General features: G+C 47.3%; 1 protein-coding gene across 6 annotated transcripts in view; it reads right to left on the bottom strand.

Moving 5' to 3' along the window:
• The window catches only part of NFAT5 (nuclear factor of activated T cells 5), a 643,105-nt gene that overhangs the window by 65,482 nt on the left and 555,674 nt on the right, over positions 1-21,949 (bottom strand). For all 6 annotated transcript variants that reach the window (XM_069216876.1, XM_069216877.1, XM_069216880.1 and 3 more), the window contains one exon: positions 18,760-18,908. In XM_069216876.1, the coding sequence (XP_069072977.1) occupies positions 18,760-18,908 (149 nt within the window). The remainder of the gene's footprint in view (positions 1-18,759; positions 18,909-21,949) is intronic.

Genomic DNA, 21,949 nt, shown 5'->3' with positions numbered 1-21,949 from the left:
GGGGAGAAACTTCTCTTAGGGCACATTGGTGAACGGGTTCTGACTATATAAGATTTTCACACAGTGGGTGACAATATATATGGAGCGAGCATGTAAACAAGGTTGTGATGTGTACTGTGTAGTGAAAGGAGGAAATCAAGCAATCTGCAAAAGAAACAGGCTTTCGGGAGGAGAGCTGGTGATTATGAATCTACAGCAGTACACATTACAAACAGATGTTTACAGGACAAGTAGCATTTTCCATTCATACAATGTGTGGCTGTAGATACATATGCTTAGCATAGACTGTAAAGTCTTCTGTTTCAAAGTGGTGGCTTGGGTGATGCAAGTGTCTGGAACAAAGTCCTTAAACCATCTGGCAGACCATGGCTTGCTGACAGCCTAGGAAGTTCACACAATAGGTCTCCATAAACGTGTTTGGTGATGACCAAGTGGCTGCCTGGCAAATATATGTAAGCAGGATATTACCTAGAAGCACCATAGTGACTCCTTTCGTATGATTGGATTGTACCCGGGAGGCATGGTATGAACCCTTTTTCCTTTAAGATAGCAGGTTTGAATACACTTGACTACTGGTCTAGCTGTGCTTGCCTTGGAGTTGGTATATCATTTTGGAATCTTTGTAAAGTACAAAGAGCTTGCCCAATTTACAGAAATGCCTGTTCCTGTTAATGTAGTATATGAAAGCCCTCCCGACATCCATTTATTTTTTTCAAATATTTAAAGTAAGCTTTGGAATATGACTTACAAGCAGAGGAAAAGAGACTACAGAATGAGAAATCAGTAAAACAAAACCATACAGACTGGTTCAGGAAATAACTTCAAAAGTGGTAAGTAGGCGCAACAGCATCTTGCTGAAGGAGTCTGTGAAATCTTTGGCATTTATCACATTATTGGTGAGCATTTTGCATCCTGACATGATAGTTGGAGAACAGAAAAGGGATAAAAGGAACTGGGACCGGGGATGGGTGAGGTGATGTGCGGTGAGCGGTCTTGTGTATAAGGTTGTGGTAGTAGTGCGGCAAGTAGGGAAGGCAGTTGGTTGGGTTGCTATGCTTGTGCAGGGTGTAAGATAGTGTTGCAGTATTTTCGGCTGCAATGTCTTATGATGAAGTGAAGCAGCCTGTTAGATGCTTGGAGTTATGAGATGGGGGCAGTATCATTCACCTCCTGTTCGATGAGTACAAGCAACAGGTCCCATTGGGAGGAGAGGTGGGATATCAGGCGCCTTTGCAGGCGGTGCACCTCCTCAAATATGAGGGCATCTTCTTCTGCTGCACCCCACTTGCACACAGCTCCATGCCAGGCAGTTATGTGAGGGGCCACAGGGAGTGCCAATGCAGTGTCAGGGTTCGCTTTGTGAGGAAAAGCGCCAAAGATGCGAAGCAGGCTTGCACTTTCCACCGCTTTGTGTACTTGAAAATGCCCAAGTAGCTGAACTCCCATGTGTCAAGATCTGTGAGCTCTGTAACAGTTTGCAGCGTGGAGTGCACCGAGTGGCAGTGTGTGAGGCATGCCCTGTGAAGGATAAAGAACTGTATGTTTTTAAAGCAGGAGTTTTGGAACACAAGCTTAGGGAATTGGAACGCTGTATCCTGCTCCTTATCTCACAGCACCCTTCCAAAATCACCCTCCCATTTGTGTCGAAGTGTCTGGGAGGATGGGGGGGAGGTGGGAAGTGCATGAGCTAGTGTATTGCTCTGTAGATACATGCAATTAGATGGCGGCCAGTTCCCATTAGGTTGATGGACTGGAGTACCGGGTGTGTAGGAGGTTCCCCCTCTGTTATGTCCCAAAGTTTTTGGCATGTGTGAACAAGTTACCTGTGGAGGAGGAATTGCCCAGGCAGAAGACTAGTTTCCTTAGCCAGCTGTGTGAACGGAAGGAGAAGTCCATCCTGGAATAGGTTGCCCACTGTGTGCATTGAGTTGGCAGTCCACGTCCTTACGCGTCTGGTGGTGTAAAAACCAAATTGATGGGGCACCCCGATTAGAGGGAGCATCTGGGTGTATAACGGGGTGGTGCCGGACAAGTGGTGCACTCGGGCAATGCACATTCTGGCTACTGTTACTTTAATGGCCATGTGTAGGAAGGTTGTGGCTTCGGCAGAAGGAGGCTCTGCAGTGCTGAAATCGGGATGGGTCCCTGTGCATTGGTGGATTCCCCTAGGTAGCGGCCCGCAGTCCAGCGGGATAGCCATTGGAGTTGCTCTGCCAGGGAGTAGGCTTCAAAGAAAAGAGCCCTCTGACCTTCCCGTTCCGTCAGCAGTTGAAATTTAGGAAGGGCACCTCAGCCGGTGTTCCAGATAAGTGCAGATAAGAGAGTGTCAAGTTACACAAAAAAGGAGTGTGGTGGTATTAGTGGGAGGTTTTATGAAATAATAGAGAAGGCAGGGCAGGAGAATCATTTTTGCCAGAGCTATCTTGCTGATGGGTGCCAGTGTGAGGTCTGCCAAAAGTATACTTGGGCCCTGATCCCTGTCGAATCTCTTCGATAATTTCCGTCAAAGAGGCCAGCAGGGGTGTGATCTAGATGGATTCCCAGATATCGGGCTGCTTGTGGGTGCTAGTGGAGATGAGTGTAACCTAAACTCAGCTCACAGAGTCGTTGGCCTGGGCACAGTGGATATACAGCTGATTTCGACCAATTAGCCCACGGAGGAAGCAAAGTCCACCAAGGTGTGTCGAAGCATGGTGCGGTCCATGTTCACGTCATGAAAGTATAAAAGTGAAGTTGTGTGCATACAGGGACACCACATGCACTCAGTCTGTGAGTGGAATGCCCCACCCTCATCCCTCTGTGCGCAGTCATATGGTGAGCAAGGGCAAACAATAGGGGGGAGAGTGGGCACCTCTTCCTTGTGCCACAGCCTACAGGGAAGGGAGCGGAGATAAGGCAGCCCAGTCGAACTTGAGAGATTGGGTTGGTGTAAAGCAGTTGGGTGTATACTAGCAGTTCGGGCCCGACTCCCATACAGGTGGGGACCTCAAAGAGATTATGGCCATGTCAGAATGACAAAAGCCTTTCCCAGATCAAGTATAAGGCTAGCGGTGGTGACCCTGAACCTCGTCGTGTATGTGAAAAAGGTGGTGGATATTTTGTGATGTGTTGAGCCCTGGCACAAAGTTGTTTTGGTCTGTTTGGACAAGGCTGGGAACAATTTAGGCATACCTGTCAGCTAGGATTTTACACAAAATCTTGTAGTCTTTGCCTAGGATAGCTATGGGCCTGTATGAGGCCAGACAGGTCCGCCTCCGGCCCGGTTCAGGGATAGAGATTAGTAAGGATTGCTATAGCGTGTGGGCAAGTTCACCGGCGTGTAGTTCTACTTCGTACAGTTCTGCAAGGTTGTGTGCGAGCAGGGATGAAAAGGTGCTATAAATTTCTAGTGGCAGACTATCGAAGCCCGGTGTTTTATTGTGGGCAAGGTCTCAAATCGCGTGCTTAAAATCAGTGTTGGTGATGGTCAATGAAGAGTCTGGTGGAGACCGGAACGGACGGGAGGGGTACACGTGTAAGGAAGGCCCGGAGAGGTCATCGGAAGAGCTGTTGGAGCTTCATATACAGAGGAAGATTAGTCAGTAAAGGCCTGTAGGATGTCTGCTTGTGTGTGAGCCCTTGAGACCCACCATTTCAGTAATTGGAAGGGCTGCAGAGTCCTGCTGAACAAGCCAGGCTAGGAGCATGCCTGCCTCATCGCCATCTCTGTGTACCCTGAAAGCATACACCTTAAAATTGTAGGACCTCAGGTCCTCCAAGAGCGCTGCATAGGCAGTCTTCACCTCGGCTAGTCAGGGTGAGCTCTGGGTGGTCATCTGTTTCTTTACTCAGGCCGGCTAGCTTTTGTTTGGCCTGTTTAAAGCCCTTCTCCTGGATGCAAAAGACCGCCACAATTTATTGGATGCGTGGCCCATTGGTTACAGCTTTGAATTGCATCTCATTCAAGCATCTTAGTGGGAGCTGTCCTTCAGAGAAGTTGTGTCTAATGTGGTTGTTTAGTTCATGTTGAAACATTGCAGTCCTTTAGAAGTTTCAACGTGGGGACCGGCAGGGTGGCGTAGTCCGATGAATGCCCATTATGTGTACGTCAAGGTCTGAGATTACACGCCCGAGGTAGTCAGAGTGCTGGAGGAGGGGTAATAACTTGGGGGAAGCATAGGAATCTGCCAACAAGGTTCCCTTGTGTCTGTGGGGAGAGGGGGAGCTATCCAGGGCGAAGTCGAGCATACAACTGTAGTCACCCCCCAAAACCCATGGCAGATGGGTCTTATGGGCGAGTGTTGTGGAGCGGGAGTCCCAGAAGGGTCCTTGGTCAGTGCGGGGTGCATAAATGCTGCCTATGAGTATAAGTTGGCTGTTATGGCGGCCCTCAAGGAGGACATAGCAATCCTCTCTGTCAACGGTGAAACCTAACTTCTGTAATGGAACACCGGGGCAAATCCATATTGGAGTGCCTCTGGCATATGTAGAGTAGGTTGTGGCATAAATTTGTTCCTGCCATAGCCTGAGCAATCGGCCCAATTCCAAGACTGTTATGTGGGTTTGTTATGTGGGTTTCCTGCAGTAAGAGGATTTGAGACTGCTAATGCTTATTGTAGGAGTATACAATGTTTCTCTTCCTAGCAGTGTGCATTGATCGAATATTTAATTTGAGGAATCTAACATTAGTTAGGCGAGTCACAGGTATGGAAGAGTGTGTCAGAGTGTGGAAGGAGAATAATCGCTGCTGGGTGTCAGCGACTAGGCGCTTTAAGTGGGGCCTGCCTAGTTGCTGCAGTTGGAGCCGCTGGGTGGGAGCGTGTGAGTGAACAAGGGAAAAAGTATGAAAGAAGTCATAACAACAAGAAGGGGGCAAAAAGAACCAAATACATGAAGAGTGCCACAATGGGTGGCACGTCCAAATGAAACATTTGTTTCTTAGTCTAGCGAATCGTGTGGAGGTGACCAATAAAAAGGGCAGGGTTGTCGTTGTGATGTCTAGGCTGTATGCAAATGTGCCTAGCCAAGCCCTCCAATGGGAAAGGGCATGAGGTTGGACAGCGGCTGCCCAGTGTCCCTGTCTCTGCAACTCACTGTCCAAGGGAGCTCAGGCCAGGGGAGCACAGAGGGAAGGGGTGGGGGAATCCCTTAAAGGGGTGTGCCATGTGCTATATGGTGTTGGTTGTATGATGTATATTGTATTTTGATGTGTTTACCTTAGGAAGAAAGCATATGATCTGTGGGCATTCAGTAAGTTAATCAGTTGAGTGAGGCCAAAAGGGACATGAAGGCTAAATCAAAGTGTCCGCTGGGTCACCAGTGGGGGTGGGGTAGGGCTGTGAGTCACTCTGTGAATCTTGAGATGAGATAGTGCCTTCATCGGAGGCAAAAGATATGTGGTCCTTTTTCATCATCCAGGCTACTGGTGAAAGTTCCAGGTCAGCCGCTGCCTGGAGGGCGCGTCTGCGGTCGGCTAGTATCTGTTCGAGATTGGGCGAAGAGGTCAGCGCGGATCAGGGTGTAGACCTTATTTTAGGTCTTCCCCAGTGTCGCCCTCAGGAATTAGATGGGGCTGACGTGGCTTTGACTTGTGCAAGGGCCATTTTACCGTGATGTCGGTCAGCCCAATCGCATGTTTCCTGGGGGTCGTGAAAAAAGTGGTAGAGCCATCCCCATTATCTTGAGTCTGGCCAGGAATAGCAAAGATAAGTGCACTCCCAGTAGGCGCAATTGCTTCTTGACTTTGAGAAATCAGGAACGCTGGCGCTGAAAAGCACAGGTGTAGTCATGGAAGAGCAGGACAACCTTGTCCTCCCCTCGCAAGGGGACTGCATGTCTGGCATTCCAAAGGATCGCATCATGGTTGTTGAAGTGCAAGAGTTTGGCTAGCATTGGGTGAGAGGGAGTCCGCGAAGTATGGCGCTGGGCCTGCAAGGGGTGCCCCCATTCCAAATAGTAGAACGGGGGAGAGTTGGGGGCTTGGCCAGCCATCACCAGAGACGGCCGCACACTAGCGCGGCTCTCCAGCCATCACCAAATAAAATCCCCAACTATCTGTTACATTATCCTTCCATTGGAACTGGATATCCCTCCTGACCCGTCTGCCACCTGGTAGAAATACCAGCACTCTTAGTCCCGCGGTTGGAAGGTGCTGGAGCCCCGGAATGCGAGAGCAGGGAGGCACTCAACAGTGTACGACACTAGACCCTGTGGACCCGAGATATGGCGGCTATTAAGAGGACAGCACCAAAAAGTACTGCAGGAGCTGCATTTCACAAGGTGGGCCCCCTTGTTGGAGTGAGATTGGCTGGGTCCAAACTGGGGTGGCATGGTGAGCAAAAGAACAATGGATTAAACCCAGATCTATGACTGAGGGTGAGTGTTTGACAATGTTCAGCATTCCGTCCATCACTTGTTGTTTTTGCTTTGTCGCCCTAAGAAGGAAGGGTATGCCCAGACGTGGGTCCCGTGCTTCCCATGCCACTGGATTCAAGCTAGCCTGGCTGATGAGGGGTGAAACCCTGAAACCGGTCCCAGGATGCTTGTTTCCGGTCCAGTGAGGACCTGGCTTGGCAGTTCGGTCTGGACTGTTCCCATGAGGAACAGGGTCAAGACTGATTTGCATATGGCTGGGTCCAAACTGGGGTGGCATGGTGAGCAAAAGAACGATGGATTAAACCCAGATCTATGACTGAGGGTGAGTGTTTGACAATGTTCAGCATTCCGTCCATCACTTGTTGTTTTTGCTGTGTCTGGGCCCGACAGTGGGTGGGGTGGGCTGTGCAGCGGTGAGGCCTTATGTGGCTTGTCTTCTGGAGCAAAAGGGCTCCAGCAGAGGGGGAAGGGGCACTCCCCAGGGGACGGTCTCTCCCAAGCCATCTTTGACAGCGAGCTGGGTCCAACAAGATTCAGAGCGGCCGGGTTGAGAGCGATCTGCTGAAACACGCATGGGTGTGAAGAGATCCCCGCATTGCATTGGAGATATTGACATATCAGCTGCCTAATAGGGGCCTGTGAAGGGCCCAGAAAAGTGAAAGTGATGGTCCAGATGTGTGAGGTGAGCGGGGAGACAGGAACAAGACCCTGCCTACTCTGAGTGCAACCTAACAACGGCAGGATCTCTTCCCCCTTTCATCCCTCCTTCATTTCCCAGAACCTGAGGGCGAGTGTGCCCAACATCTAAGGCAAAAAGAGTGCGCCCCAAGGTCCAGCAGGTCCAGAGGACTCCCCTGGTCAGTTACTGCACCACATACTGATGCCTATCGTGGGCCCGCCACTCTTATTTTTAGGCAGCTATCTGCCACGGGTTGGGGCCTGAGGAAAGAACTGAATCCACGGACAGCAAGGCAACTCTGATGGACCTTGGGGCTGAGGTGGAGGCGACTTCCTGGGGTGATGGTCAGGAACCGAGGATCCTGCCCATCCCAAGCCAATAGCATGGATAAGTACCCAGTGTCAATGTTGGCCACTCAAATGTCAACCAGCCAGCTACCCCCCATCCCCCCCCCCCCCCCACCTCCAGCAAGCCGAGTCCTCCCTACGAGACATTATGGCCACAATACAAAGTGTTAAAGATTCTCTGGAGCCCAAAGTAGATAACGTAACAGTAGAATCAAATTTGATAAGGGCAGATCTACGTAAAGTGAGCAATAAACTGGCAGTAGCAGAAACACAAATTGCGGGGCTCCAGTCTGCTACCAAGTGCTTAGAGGAACATGTTCAGGTCCTAACAAAGCAAAACATGGCAATGGCACAACAAAATTGAGGACCAGGAGGGGGAGCGAAGCAGAATAATCTAAGTGTAGTGGGAGTACCTGGAGTTATAGAAGGTCTAAATGTTGAACTATACGTGGAAGACTTAGCAATACTATTCGCCCAAACAGACTCTCTCACTCCTTCACAGTAGAATGCGCACATCGAGCCCCAGTTCCCCTACCATGCCCGGGGGTTCCTTCAAGAACAATAATAGCGCTAATATTTAATTATAGAGATTAGGACGCAATCCTGCAAGTGACACGTATGCTAGGAGATATCAAAGCGGAAAATGATATAATCCGCATATTTCCTGATTTCACTCTACAGGTGCAGAGAAAGCACAGGTGTTTCGAAACCAATGCGAACGCTCTGTGGAACGAACTCAAATACATAATGTTATACCTGACAAAACAAAGTGATAGCAGAGGGAAAGACCTGGTTCTTCATGACACTGGAGGAGGTGTGGGGTTGGTTGGAGGGGTGGGGAGTGCAGAGGAAAGGGGCCACCACCTGCTGGGTTGTGGCCGGGAGTGGGGGGAGGGTCGAGATATGAGGTCCCTTTCCCCTTCCTACAGGCTGCAGGATACTTGCCAGTTGCAACGCAAGTGGGGATTTCAAAGGCAATACTCTATATTCTTAAAGTTTTGGCTTGATGGCGATGCCACACCCACTAATGTTTGTGCTATTTGGGCGACAGGCTATCTGCTAGATGGGGAAGGTGGGTGGTTTTAGACTCACATTGCAGGGCAGAGGGGTGAGGAGACATGGGACGAGGCTCATTACTAGCGACATGTGGCAGGGCTGATTCTTTCTTCCCTGTGCTACCCCAGACACTGATAATGCAAACACCACATAACCTACTGGTGTGGTCCTGGAATGTAAATGATTTAGGAAACAAAATAATGCGCACAGTTGTCCTACAATACCTTCGGAAACACTCCTTTGATCTAGTGCTCCTGCAAGAGACACACCTCTGAGGCGCAACATGTAAAGCACTGGACAGGGTTGGCTTCAAACTCCTGGCTTATGCAGGCTCCACGACTGACTCAGGAGGAGTGGGAATACTGATTAAGAAATCGATTCCTGGGGGCGTGGCTAGGCGCCAGTCAAGATGGCTGCAATTTGAGACAGCCCCGCAACTGCCACACCCTTGCCCCAACCATCCGTCCGTGAATTTGCCCACATCTGCGATGAAACTGTGCACCAGGGACTGTGAGGGTCCTGGAGTCCCGTGGGTGCAAAGAAATTAAAGACGGTGCTGGTGGGTGCTGCAGCGTATAAGATGGGAAGGCCGACTGACGCCACAGGTCGAGCTCCAGGGTGAACACTGCAGGACTGCAGAGATTTTGGTGGAACTAATCCTGCAGCAGGGGTGTAGTGGTGCTTGTCAGCCCCCTCCCCACGTCGGAAGTTGGTGCAGTGCCTCCCTCCCCCCCGCCTGCAAGGCACAGAGGACAGGATGGCGAGGGTGGCTGGGGGCGGAGGCCAGACTGACCAGAGATGAGGGCAGGCAGAGCCCCCTGTTGGCCTAGATGGTGAGACACAATGCATTGCAGCTGGACGGGGGCCCGCCCGGCCACAGGCGCAAGAAAAGAGATGCAGCAGGTTAGACTAGCAAGGGTCTGTGCAAAGCACGGCAGGCCCACCCATTGGGTTGATCGAGGCAGTCCGATCTGCCGCCTTCGCTTTGGGGCCTAACACATGGGCCAGGAAGCACATCCTGCAGAGCAGAGCCATGTCTGTCTGGACTCTGGGGGCGGGGGTTGCTGCCCGCACGCTCAGCTGCTTGCTGCAGGTGCTGAGTCCCAGGACCCTGTCTCTGGGAGGGGACGTGGGAGCCTGACAGGGAGTGCGGGCTCTCACGGGTGCCTGTAGTGGTGTGGGGAACACCCCTTCCTTCCTGACCCTCTTTTTCACTAGACTGTAGTGTGCAATGAGACAGAAGGAGGGGTCACCTATGAAAGCATCGACAGTACCCATCAGTTAAAGGAGAGAAGGTGAGGCTCCCCTGAGAGAGGGGTGCCCTTGAACAGGTGTAAATAAACACAAACTTATTGGTTGCGATCTTGTGACACAGCAGAGACCTTGGATGCAAGGGTTGAGTGGAGGGCTGGGGCGCCCCCATCTGCGCTGTCGCAGGTTCACCTCCCCGCCCCCTCTGGGGAGTGGCACGATGGTGAAACCTAACAGTCTGGCAACAGCGCAATCAAATAAAATGGATAAGTATGCCACACCTTGACCTCCCCCTGAGGTTGAGGACAGAAGTACAGAGAAACCGGGAGGGAAAGAGCGCTCCTTGAGTGCCACAATGGCAGACATCTGTGTTCTCAAGAGCACGCTCAAACCTAAAATTGAAAATTCAATATAGATGTCACATTCCTGAGGGCCGACTTCAAGAAAATCTCTGAAAAAGTGGCAATGGCTGAGATGCATATCAACGAGCTGAAGTCCACTACCAAGCGCCTGGAGCAGCAGGTTCAGTGCCTCATGAAGCAGCATAGACTCATGGCAGCCAGGATCGTGGACAAGGAGAGCAGAGGGAGACGCACCAACATTAGAGTGGTGAGGGTCCAGTGCTGATATCTTTCTCGCGGATTTGATTCTCAACACCCTCTGGCCCAAGTGCCTCTCAAAATTATTTTCCATTGAGAGGGCACATAGTGCACATGTGCCGCCACCGTGCCTGGGGGCCCCTCTGTGGACCATCATAGCCAGAATTTGCAATCATTGGGACTGGGACGCGACCTGCTATATGAGAACTCTACAATAAGCTTCTTCCCGGACTTCATGCTGCAGCTGCAGTGACAACACTGTAGATCAAAGAGGTGGAGAAGGTGCTCCACTCCTGCATGATGCTGTTTCTGGTGAAGGTGCGGGTGGTGGCAGAGGGGAAATCGTGGTACTTTACTACACTGGCAGAGGCGTGGGAATGGATTGAGGGCTGGTGAATGCCCAAACAGTGCTACCCCAGGGAGTCAAAGAAAGGGGCGCCCTCCGAGTCAGTCCACAGAAGATGGTGTAGATTCACAAATGCAACAATCTATAGCAGCTGCTGAGATGGGTGCAAGACTTACTGGCGAGGGGGGTGGGAGGGTCCCAGTCAAGACATGAGAATATGGCAACGCTAGATTTGGACACAGAAAGGGTGGAGAGAGACTGAACTGTATCCTGTGATCAGAGAACCCTTGCCCTTTTAACCATCTGCCTCTCAGACGTGGTAAAATGATTCTACAGTAATAAGGGACTTGTCATAGGGGGTTAAAGCGGCCTGATATATCAAGGTGGAGACAGTCAACCCTTAATGTTTTTTTCATTGTATTTGGGGCGACAGGTGCTCTGAAAGTTGGGGTGGTGGGTGAGTTACAACTTACCAAGCAAGGTGGCAGGGAGGGGAAGACCTTGTTGGGGTTTACAATGTTGTATCGTTCTCATGGTTTCACATGTATTACTTTGTTTATGCTCAGTAATTCCAGGTTCTGCATGGAGATGACTGTGCAAATGAGGAGGGAGGAAAACACTAGCTATTCCATACAATACAGTGGGTGGGTACACCACATTACTAGTGTCAACATGCTACCACACATGGGGTCGACCTAAAGAACAAGTTACCTACCTTCGGTAACGCATTATCTGGTAGAGGCTCTATCTTGCTGTAGATTCCTTACCTTTGAATTCCCTGGCGCCAGCTTCGAATCCAGAATTTGTTTGCTGAGCAATACACTGCGCACGCCGTCGGGTGGCGTTGTTCGGATCCACGAGCATCATTCGGCTCCGTGTGGCATTGTCAGCATCTCTGGAGCCGTCTTACACGTCATGGTCACCCATAAAGGCACCACCCCAGCACGCGTACGTCAGTTCTTTTACCCACAGAATTCCACACCAGAAGCGCAGAGTCATGGATAGAACCAACAGTTTGTCTGTGCAAAACTAGGGCCCTGAAAGGGATAAACCCTAACCCTACTAGAAATATCTGCAGAGCGGGGAGGCATGGGTGGGTGTAAGGAATTTGTAGTAAGATAGAGTTTCTACCAGATAATGCGTTACCGAAGGTAAGTAACTTGTTCATCTGATAGAGACTTCAAACTGCAGATTCCTTACCTTTGATTAGATACTCAAGCAATAACCACCTGGCAGTGGCCTGCAGATACCTCTACTACAGTAAAAAAAAAAAAGTACTGTAGAACTGAACGGGCAAAGTGTCTGTCTCTCCGTACCTGATAGTCCAGGCAGTAATGTTTTGCAAATGTGTGCAACGATGCTCCTGTTGCCGTCTGCCAAATATCCAGGACTGGAACGCCCGAGCTAGCGCAGTGGTAGAAGCTTTTGCCAAAAAGCAGCCTCCTGAGGGCTTGAGTGCTCATTCTACCAGGGGCAATGCGTGGCAGATCTTGATGCAGAGAACGACTCAGCGCAAAATGGTTCGCTTCTGCACTGCCTGACCCTTCTTTGCTCCAACGTACCCCACAAAGAGTTGGTCAACCACCCCAAACTCTTTTGTGCAGCCAAGGTAGAACGACAACGCTCTTTTTGGGTCCAGTTGGTGGAGTCGCTTCTCTTCAGGGCAGGGTGATGTTCTGATCCAGATGAAATGGGGTCACCATCTTGGCAAGGAAAGAGGCATGCGTTCTGAATAGATAGTGAGATACAGTGGCTTTGATAACAGAGCTTGCATCTCACTCACCCTCCTGGCAGATGTTATTGCCACAAAGAAGGCTGTCCTGAAGGTGAGAAGCTGGAGGGGACAATTGTGTAAGGGCTCGAAGGGAGCACACAAGAAATGGGAGGACCAGATTTAAGTCCCATTGGGGTATAACAAACGGCGTAGGGGGAAACATATATACAAGACCTTTGAGGAATCTATGTACAATGTGGTATTTGAAAAGTGAAGGCTGGCCAGGCAGCCGAAGGAATGCCGATAAGGCAGAAAGATAGTCCTTGAGAGTACCCAAGGCAGAACCCTGCTGGGCAAGGGAAAGTATAAAGAGAAGGATATCAGAAAGAGAAGCAGAAAGACGATCAATAGAACTTACTATACAATACTATACAAAGCATTTCCAATGGAAGGCGTATACCATTTTAGTGGAGGGATGCCTGGCTGCCAAAATAACTTTACAGACTTCAGGAAGAAGGCCAAAAGCCATTAACTGCCACTACTCAATCTCCATGCATGAAGGCGCAGAGTTGACAGGTCCGGGTGGAGACCCCTCCCCTGCTACTGCGACAGAAGGGCAAACTGATCTGAGGATTGATGCTCATTTTCAGAAGCTTGGGATATCAGACTCTCCATGCCTAATCCAGAGCCATTAGGATGACTTGGGCCTGGTTTTTCTTGGTCTTCTTGAGAGCTCTGGGCAAAAGTGGTATGGGCAGAAAAGTGTACAGGAGGCCTGAGCTCCACTCGCGGCGCAAAGCGTCGCTGAGCGATTGCCGCCTAGGATACTCCAACACGCAATTCTCATAACATTGCATGTTCTCTGCGGAAGCGAACAGATCTAACCAAGGCTCTCCCCACTGCTGAAAGAGTCCTTGTGTTACCTCCGGATGGAGATACCATTTGTGATCCACTAGGTATTGACAGCTGAGTTTGTCCGCCCTGGATTTCAGAGAACCTGCCAGGTGTTGAACCACCAGGGTTATGCCCTGCTGTTCCAGCCATGTCCAGAGACGCAGAACTTCTTGACAAAGGGTCAACGACCCCACACCGCCCTACTTATTCTAGTACCACATTGGGGTGGTGTTGTCCTTGAACACCTGCACTATCTTCCCTTTTACAACAGGAAGAAATGCTTTCAATGCCAGTCGGACAGCCCAGAGCTCCAGAAAGTTGATATGGAATCCAGATTCCGCCAGAGACCCGAGGCCTATGATCTCCGCCTCTCCCAGATGGCCGCCCCATCCGAGAGGTGACTCATCTGTCAGTGCTGTAAGAGCTGGATGGGGAAGGAATAGGAATCTGCCTCTCACCTAATCGCAATTGACTACCCACCACTGCAGGTCTTTTGCAGTTCCCTCCGAGATCTGAACCGTGTCGGTACAAGTCCCCTGATGCTGTGCCCACTGAAACTTCAGGTCCCAAAGCAGAGCTCTCATATGCCATCTGGCATGCTTGACTAAAAGGATGCAGGATCCATAAGTCCCAACAGCCTCAGAGTCTGTCTCACCGAAATCCAGGATATAGGCCGAAACATCGGTATCATAACCTGAATATCCTGGACTCGCTGCTCGGGAGGATAAACCCGAAACCGCACTGTGTCCAGAACGGCTCTGATTAAAGGGAGCTTCTGAGAGGGAGTCAAGTGTGACTTCGGCACATTTATAGTGAACCCCAATGTAGGAAAGTACCCTCTTTCTTAACATGGTTACCCCCATTTTCTGCCTGTTGTTAGTATGTTTGACTGTGTATACTGGGTTCCTGTTAACCAGGACCCCAGTAGTTTTGCTTCCTCCTCTAAATTGTACCTTTTTCTTTCCACAATTGGCATACTGGTCGCCCCATGTAACTCCCTTGTATCTGGTACCTACGTACCCAGGGCATTGGGGTTCCAGGCGAATCCTATGGGCTGCAGCAGTTGTTCTGCCACCCACAGGGAGCCCATGCAAAGGGTTCTGCAGGCCTGCGTTTTCTCTGCAGGTCACTACACCAGGTCACTAAAAGTACTCTTATGGAAGGCCCTTTCAGCCCAGAGGGCAGGGTGCATGTGCCTGTGTGTGAGGGAAATCCCTGTGCTAACAGAGGTGCCCCCACAAATTCTGGATCCTTTTACTTGGACTTTGTGAGTGCGGGGACGCCATTTACATGCGTACCGGACATAGGTCACTTTCTTATGTCCAGCTAAATAATGGTAACTCCGAACCTGAGCATATTTGGGATCAAACATGCCTGAATCATATGCCAATACTGTTGCAAGTATTGGAAGTATGATTCCATGCACTCTGGGGGCTCCTTAGAGGATCCCCAGCATAGCTACCATCAGTCTTACAGGGATTTCTGGGCAGTCCAGCTGCTGCCACCCCTCAGACCGGTTTCTGCCCTCCTGCTGCTTGATCTGATCAAGCCCAGGAAGGCAGAACAGAGTATTTCCTTTGGGAGAGGCAGGTAACACCGTCTCCCTTTAGAAATAGATGTGAATGGCTTGGGAGGGGTAGCCTCCCCAAGCCACTGGTTTGCTTTAAAGGGCACATTTTGTCCCCTCCATGCCTAAACCAGTCCACACTGCTTCTGACACGAAACTGGACATTGGAAAGGGGAGTGACCTCTCCCCTGTCTACCACTACCCCAGGGGTGGTGCTCAGAGCTCCTCCAGAGGGTCCCTGGGTCCTGCCATCTTGCTTCCAAGGTTGGCAGGGAACTCTGGGAGCATCTGAGTGGCCAGGTCAGGCAGGTGATGTCAGAGCCCCCTCCTGGTAGGTGCTTACCTGGTCAGGTGACCAATCCCCTTTTCAGGGATATTTAGGGTGTCTCTCTTGAGTGGGTCCTCAGATTCAGCTTGCAAGATTCTAGCAGGACTCCTCTGCAACCTCTGCTTCGATTTCTGGCCACTGGAACCATGACTGGACCCTCCAGGAACTGACAAACACTGCTACAATGAAGAAGACTTCTACAACTTTGTTTCCAAGTCTCCTGCCAGCTTTGCAACATTTCCCCAGCCGTGTATCCTCAAAAGACTAACTCTTCAGGATGCACAAGAAGAAGGAGGAATCTCCCTTGGAGTGGAGTCACTTCCCTGCAACCCAGGCACCTGGAACAAGCGACGACCAGCTGCGTGGATCTCCTCTCACCCTGAGCTGCGTGGATCCTGCACCACAGGTGGTGGTCCGGAGTGGTCCTCTTGGTCCTCTCGGCCAGTTGTCCAACTTTGGTAGAGGTAAGCACTTGCCTTCCCACGCAGGACAGTACACCAGTGCACTGAGTCTTTTGCAGCTGCCAAGGCTTGTTGGCATCGCCTCCAAGGGATTTTCAGGCTACGTAAAGCTCTGGGCCCCAGCAATCCTTCCTGCCACGCACAACCTTCTGCGTCTTGGGTTTCCTTTCTGTAGTGCTGCGTGGGCTCCTCCTGTGTCCCCGTCCTGTGGGACTTCTGTGGGTGCTGCCTCTGCGGGCTCTCTGTGTTGCTGAGGGTCCCCTCTGATTCCCCCTTCTGGGTTGAATCCTCCTGGGCCTTGCTGGTCCCTGGCAGCACTACTTTTCCACTAACCGCGAATTTGCCTTTGACAAGACTTGTTGGTGGAATTCCTGCACAAACACCCTGCCTCCAATCTTTATTCCAGTGTGATATCTTCTGCATCCATCAGGAACTCTTCTCTGGCTCCAGGACTGCAGTGCTGATCTGTTCTTTCTTACCATCGACCAACTACTTCAAGTACAGCTGGGTGGGTAGTAGCTCCTACTCCTCCTGGACTCCCCTTACACTTTTAGACTTGTTCCCCTCTCTCCACAGGTCTTCTTCTCCAGGAAACCACTGCTGGTTTCTTGCAGTCTTGTCTGGGTGTCTTTTTTCTTCTTTTCCTCCCTTTTGGGTGGTTTGGGAAAATTCCAGTGACTTAGTCCTGCTTTCCCGGTCGCGGGGTATTGTGTTAATTACCTCTGTGGTTTTCTGGTACTCCCAGCTCCCCTCTACACATTCCACTTACCTAGGTGGGGGTCCTGTGTTCACATTCCATGTTTTTTAGTATATGGTTTGGGCTACCCCATGGGTCACTATTGGTTATTACTATTTGCACAGTTTTCTGACCTTTTCTATGCCTCTTACTGTTTACTAGCATATATAATTAGAGTATTATTTACCTCCTATTGGAGGGTTGCCTCTAGTATTTTGTGGTATTGTGTGACCAAAAATAAAGTACCTTTATTTTTGTATAACTGAGTGTTTTCTTTCATGTGTGTAAGTACTGTGTGACTACAGTAGTTTTGCATGAGCTTTGCAAGTCTTGGCTGCTCATCCACAGCTACCTCTAGAGAGCCTGGCTTCTAGACATTGCCTACACTTTACTAATAGGGGATGCCTGGACCTGGTATAAGGTACCCACCACATACCAGGCCAACTTCCTTCATTGAAGATCTAGCTTTTGTCCAAACTTGGATTAATTCTCCTAAGCCAATTATTACTTTATGGCTTCTAAAATTCCTACAGGAAATCAAAAAGGGAAAAATGCGTTTTTGGAACCCTCCCTTTTGTTCTACACCCCACCTTGAGGGATCACTCTGAAACTTTCCAGGAAGGAGCTGAGGTGGATGATTTTTTTTTGAAAACTTTGTGAATATTTTCAAAAGTTTCCCAAAGTTATAAGCAAAACAAAAAGCGCTCTTCCTATGGAAACTCTGACTTAACTACACTGTGGCAACAGCCACTGTGATATATGGTATGAAGTACCGCTACCGTACAATATAAGGATACTGCAAGTCATGGAGGAGTCCCTGACCATATAGGGGAATGAGGCATAAGGCAAAATTAAACGCACCAAAAAAATGTAGATACTTGTTGCACAACGATAATAAAATCAGTTTATAACAAGTCCGATTTTAAAAAACTGTGTTGTAAGATTGGAATGAGATTCTATCTTTTCTATAATTACCTAAGGCGTGCAAAATATAAATATGTTGCCATAAATATCTACTTTTGGCTTACCATTGTTGATCTGCAAAAATGGATCATAAGGAGAAAAAGACATTTCATTTTTTTTTTTTTTAACTGCAGCTTTAATAATGCTCAGTGTCCTGGCTTTCACCTTGGCAGTAGGTATTGTGATGGTAGAACACAACTATAATGAGACATTACAGCTGAGCAGCTACGTCATTTCTTTACTACAGGTGATCAGGTGAGTTGTAAGTCGCATTTAACAAGAACATTTTTTGGAAGCTTTTATACAAGGATAGAGGGGTTGAGGGATCCCATCAATTATATGAAAATATATATATATATATACATCTAGCTCTCTACATAATCAGTCTTGTCTCCCTCCTTTTTAAACAGGTGGGCATCATAAAGGTTTTTCCAATGCATTTATTTACTAGGAAGGGTGCTTATTACAGTATCTTGTTCTCTTTCAATATGCTCCTACTTCAAGTCCTTCCTCACTTTCATGCAAATGTCAGTAGGGCACACATGGTAGCTTCCAACCACCTCCACTATCAGCAAAGGCAATGGGTCAGAACACTAATCAAGTCATCCACTGTAAGAGTGCTACTTTCGGTCACCTGTCACTCCAACATTTGTTTCAGCATTAGCCCTGGTGCCACACTACTTTTGACTTCATGGTAGACTCCCAAAAACTGCAGTGACAGAGATAGCTAACTGCACTGTAGGGCTTCAGTGAATATCCACTACTGCGGTCCTATGACTGCTCTACTCTCTCTAGTCCCATCACTTTATTTCAGTCTCCTGTTCGTGTTTCCATTAAAGTTTCATTAGGGTCTGGATACTTCTTTTAGAGGAAGTAAGGGGGGTGGGGGATCATTTACATTTATAAGAGCCTTGCAGATTTTGTTGTTTATGAGCTCCCATCTTGCTCCACCTCACAGTAAGCTACTGTGGCAGTCTTTGTGATGCATAGTCAATGTACTTCATTCCATACGTTGTGATTTATCCATTTGGTGAACCTTGAAAGTCTTGGGTCAGTTGTATCTTTGTTACCTCTATCTCTGATGCATAAAACAAAGATAAGCATAAAAGCAAACCAATCAAATGGAAAATGGAAACGAAATGAGTGATCAGAGTAAACAAGTTATTGAAAGAATTAAAAGAAAAAACCTACCAATATTATGAAAATAGGTAACAGAGGATGTGTCGGGCAAAGTCAATAAAAATACCATAAAGCTAGTCCACCTTACTTAAGAGTCCATATTTTATTAATCCAAAGTGCCTCCAGTTTACTTTTGTATTTCAAGAAATCTCTAAAACATTTAGTTTTTTTAAGCTAGCGTTTCAATAATAAAAAAGGAGAGATAAGGACAAGCTTTCTTTGGAAACAACTGCCAGTAAATGTGGCCTGACAATTTGAAGCACATAAATTAAAGATATAACTTACTTTGAAGACTGGAGAACCTTCTGATTCAGTGGTCAACTCCATTGGATCAACATCTTCACTTTTAACAATAATCGTCTGTATAAGTGGAGATGTCAAGGCACTAGAATGAGAGTTGCTGGAATCCATGTTGCAGCTTGTAGTTTTGATTGCTGTAGATGCAAAATTAAATAAAAGAAGCTGTAAACGTTCCAGCAAGTAAGCACTAGAGCATTTGGGTAGACATCCTTCATTATTCAGGTTCCCCATTACTTCAAATTTAATGTCTAATAAAACTAATGTAACATACCAGCAGTATGAAATAATAGTACAACAGCATTAAGGATAAATGAAAAGAAGTTAATATGTTTCAGTAACAACAGTTGTCTTGTATGTGTAGCCGTAATATCACATGCTTTAAACGTTTCACAGAACCAAGAAATAGTTTTGCAGGTTCTTTAAGGTAAGTGGTGCAAATTGAATGTTAACAGACCACGAGGAAGATCTTTGTAAGATCGAAATGCGTTGCCATTAAACTGCATTACAATCTGCTCTGGAGTGCGAGTTTTTAGTGTCTGTGATACGTGCCACTTTCCTTTGAAGATATATATATATATATATACATATATATATATATATATACATATATACACACACACACACAGAAAAGAACACAAAAACACTAATGTGAGTTAACTGAGTTAATACGTGTGCAAGTCTTTGTACCCTTTCAGAAAAGAAGCTGGAGTAATGGAAATTACCTCCGAGGAAGGATGCTTTGCAATGACACGTGATTACACAGAAGATCTTGGATAACCAGAGACAGTAAAATATCCTTTATATGCAGTGCAAATGCAGTGGTCACAAGTAGGCACAAATATGAAAATATTAACTCCCTTAACGTCATATGCATCAAACAAGACAAACATGCATTGTGGTCTCTAATGGTTCCCAAGAATTGCAATTACAACACTTCAAACCCTTACAAGCAAGAGGAAATGGGGGCCAAAGTGTCCCTACCCAGTGAAACAAGGCAAACATCCTCTGCGAGCGTTCCTGCAATTATACAACAAGTATACATGACTTCTGAGTGCAGCTGGTAATAAATGAAGCTCTGACAGTTATCACTCCGTCCACACTGGCATTCAGAAGATCAGTCATCAAGATGCAAGCAGTGAATTATTGGAAGAGTGGGGTGCGCATATTTTGGATTCATCAAAGGGATTAGTTTTGATACTAATCAAACATGCGGAAATAGCACTGAATAAGATTCAAAACCAATTGAGAGTTTTAGAACAAGAAATTGAGGGCATAAAGCTAACTGAAGAAGAGAGCAAAATCAGGAGTGAAATGGCTATAAAAATTCAACAACATGAGGAGACTGTGAAAACACGCAAACAAACTAAATTCCAAAGGGATAAAAGTGATTATGAAGAGGGGAGAATTTTTACCTTTGCAAGGAGATTTCAAAATGCAAAGTTGAAAGAACAAATCGATGTATCTCAAATCGAAAAATCGGATAAATCAAGTAATGAATCAAGGTCAACTGATAATGAATCCAGTGAAGGAGAATCAAGCTCCCCCAATACACAGGGAGCAAAACTAACTTTGTTAAACGAGATGCGCCTCGCCCTCCAACAACAATCCAAAGATCAGCAAGTGAAAACAAGAGGGAGAGGCAGAGGACGGGGCGCAAAAGGAATAAACCCACACGAAGGGGACAAAGAGGGAAGACAAAGAAAAACCAGGGCACAAACAGCGGCAATTTTCAAGAGTTAAACATCATTAATCTTTCTACCAGAGAAATGTCCCAATCGGAGGAATCTGTCCTAAAAAAGGGGTTACAATTCTGCCCATCTACTGATCTGGATTTAGTACAAACACAAATAGATTTTTACAAGTATATATGTAAAATTAAACTTGCAAAAACATTTGCAGAAGCCAAAATGAAAGAGAAAACTGACCCACTACCATATGAGCATGATTTAACTGTGGGAGATAAAGATACTTTGATGACTTTGGTGAACTTAGACCTAGGAGACAAACCAGTGGAAGCAAGTGACATAGTGAAACCTCTTGGGGCTGGCCTGACAGATAAAAGACCACCTTCCAAGTTTTACCCAGTTTTACCAGCAGGGAACAAAATAGACCTATTCGCGGAGATGGTCATTCATGATCTTTATAAAAAGAACTGGAATAAAAAAGTGGAGAATTTAACGATACCAGAGAAACAGGCGCTGCCCAGACTTCAAATGGAAACAACGGTGGAAATCAAACCCGCTGATAAAGGTGGAAACATCGTAATACAAAATAAACAGGATTATGTGAAAGAAGCCATGCAGCAATTATTAGACAAAACATGTTATGCACATGCTATTGGGAACCCACTAATAAAATTGAAGGAGGAGATAAATCTGTGTATTGTAAGGTGGGAAAATCTAGGTCTCATTGATCAAGTAGAGGCAAAATAGTTACAAGTGGAACATCCTGTAATTCCAACAATATACTTCCTCCCTAAAATTCATAAAAACTTGCAACATCCACTGGGTAGACCAATAATATCAGCCAAAGCATCTTTATTAGAACCTATGTCAGAATATATTGATTTCTTCTTAGCACCTTTAGCAAGAAATTTGAACTCCTATTTGCGTGATACAGGAGACCTATTGCTGCAACTGGAAGGCATACCCTGGCAGGATACCTACAAATTACTAACGATGGATGTGGTCTCACTCTACACAAATATTGAACATCATGTAGGGATCCAGGCATGCAAATTCTTCCTTGACCAAAGGAATATAAGTTTTTATCAACATAATGAGATGCTGTTGGAAATGATCAACATTTGTTTAACGAATAATTATTTCCTGTTTAATCAACAACTATACCTGCAAATAAAGGGCACTGCAATGGGTTTTTCTTTCTCCCCAAACTTTGCTAATTTGACAATGGGTTGGTTTGAACAGCGAATAGCTTGGGCAGAAGAGAATGAGACTTATCAACAAAAAGTAGTGATCTGGCTGAGGTTCATTGATGACCTTTTTCTGATCTGGGATGGCACTGAGCTAGAATTTGATGAATATTTTAAGATTTTGAATTCTAATGCAGCAAAACTGAATTTCACCTATGACATCAGTGCAACACGTGTGACTTTCCTAGATACAGAAATTTATGTCAAAGAGGGGACAATTCAAACCTCATTACATAGAAAAAT

Source organism: Pleurodeles waltl, chromosome 12 (genome assembly GCF_031143425.1).
Source record: "Pleurodeles waltl isolate 20211129_DDA chromosome 12, aPleWal1.hap1.20221129, whole genome shotgun sequence".
Taxonomy (NCBI): domain Eukaryota; kingdom Metazoa; phylum Chordata; class Amphibia; order Caudata; family Salamandridae; genus Pleurodeles; species Pleurodeles waltl.
Note: the sequence above shows the minus strand (reverse complement) of the source record. Positions and strands in the feature narration are given on the sequence as shown.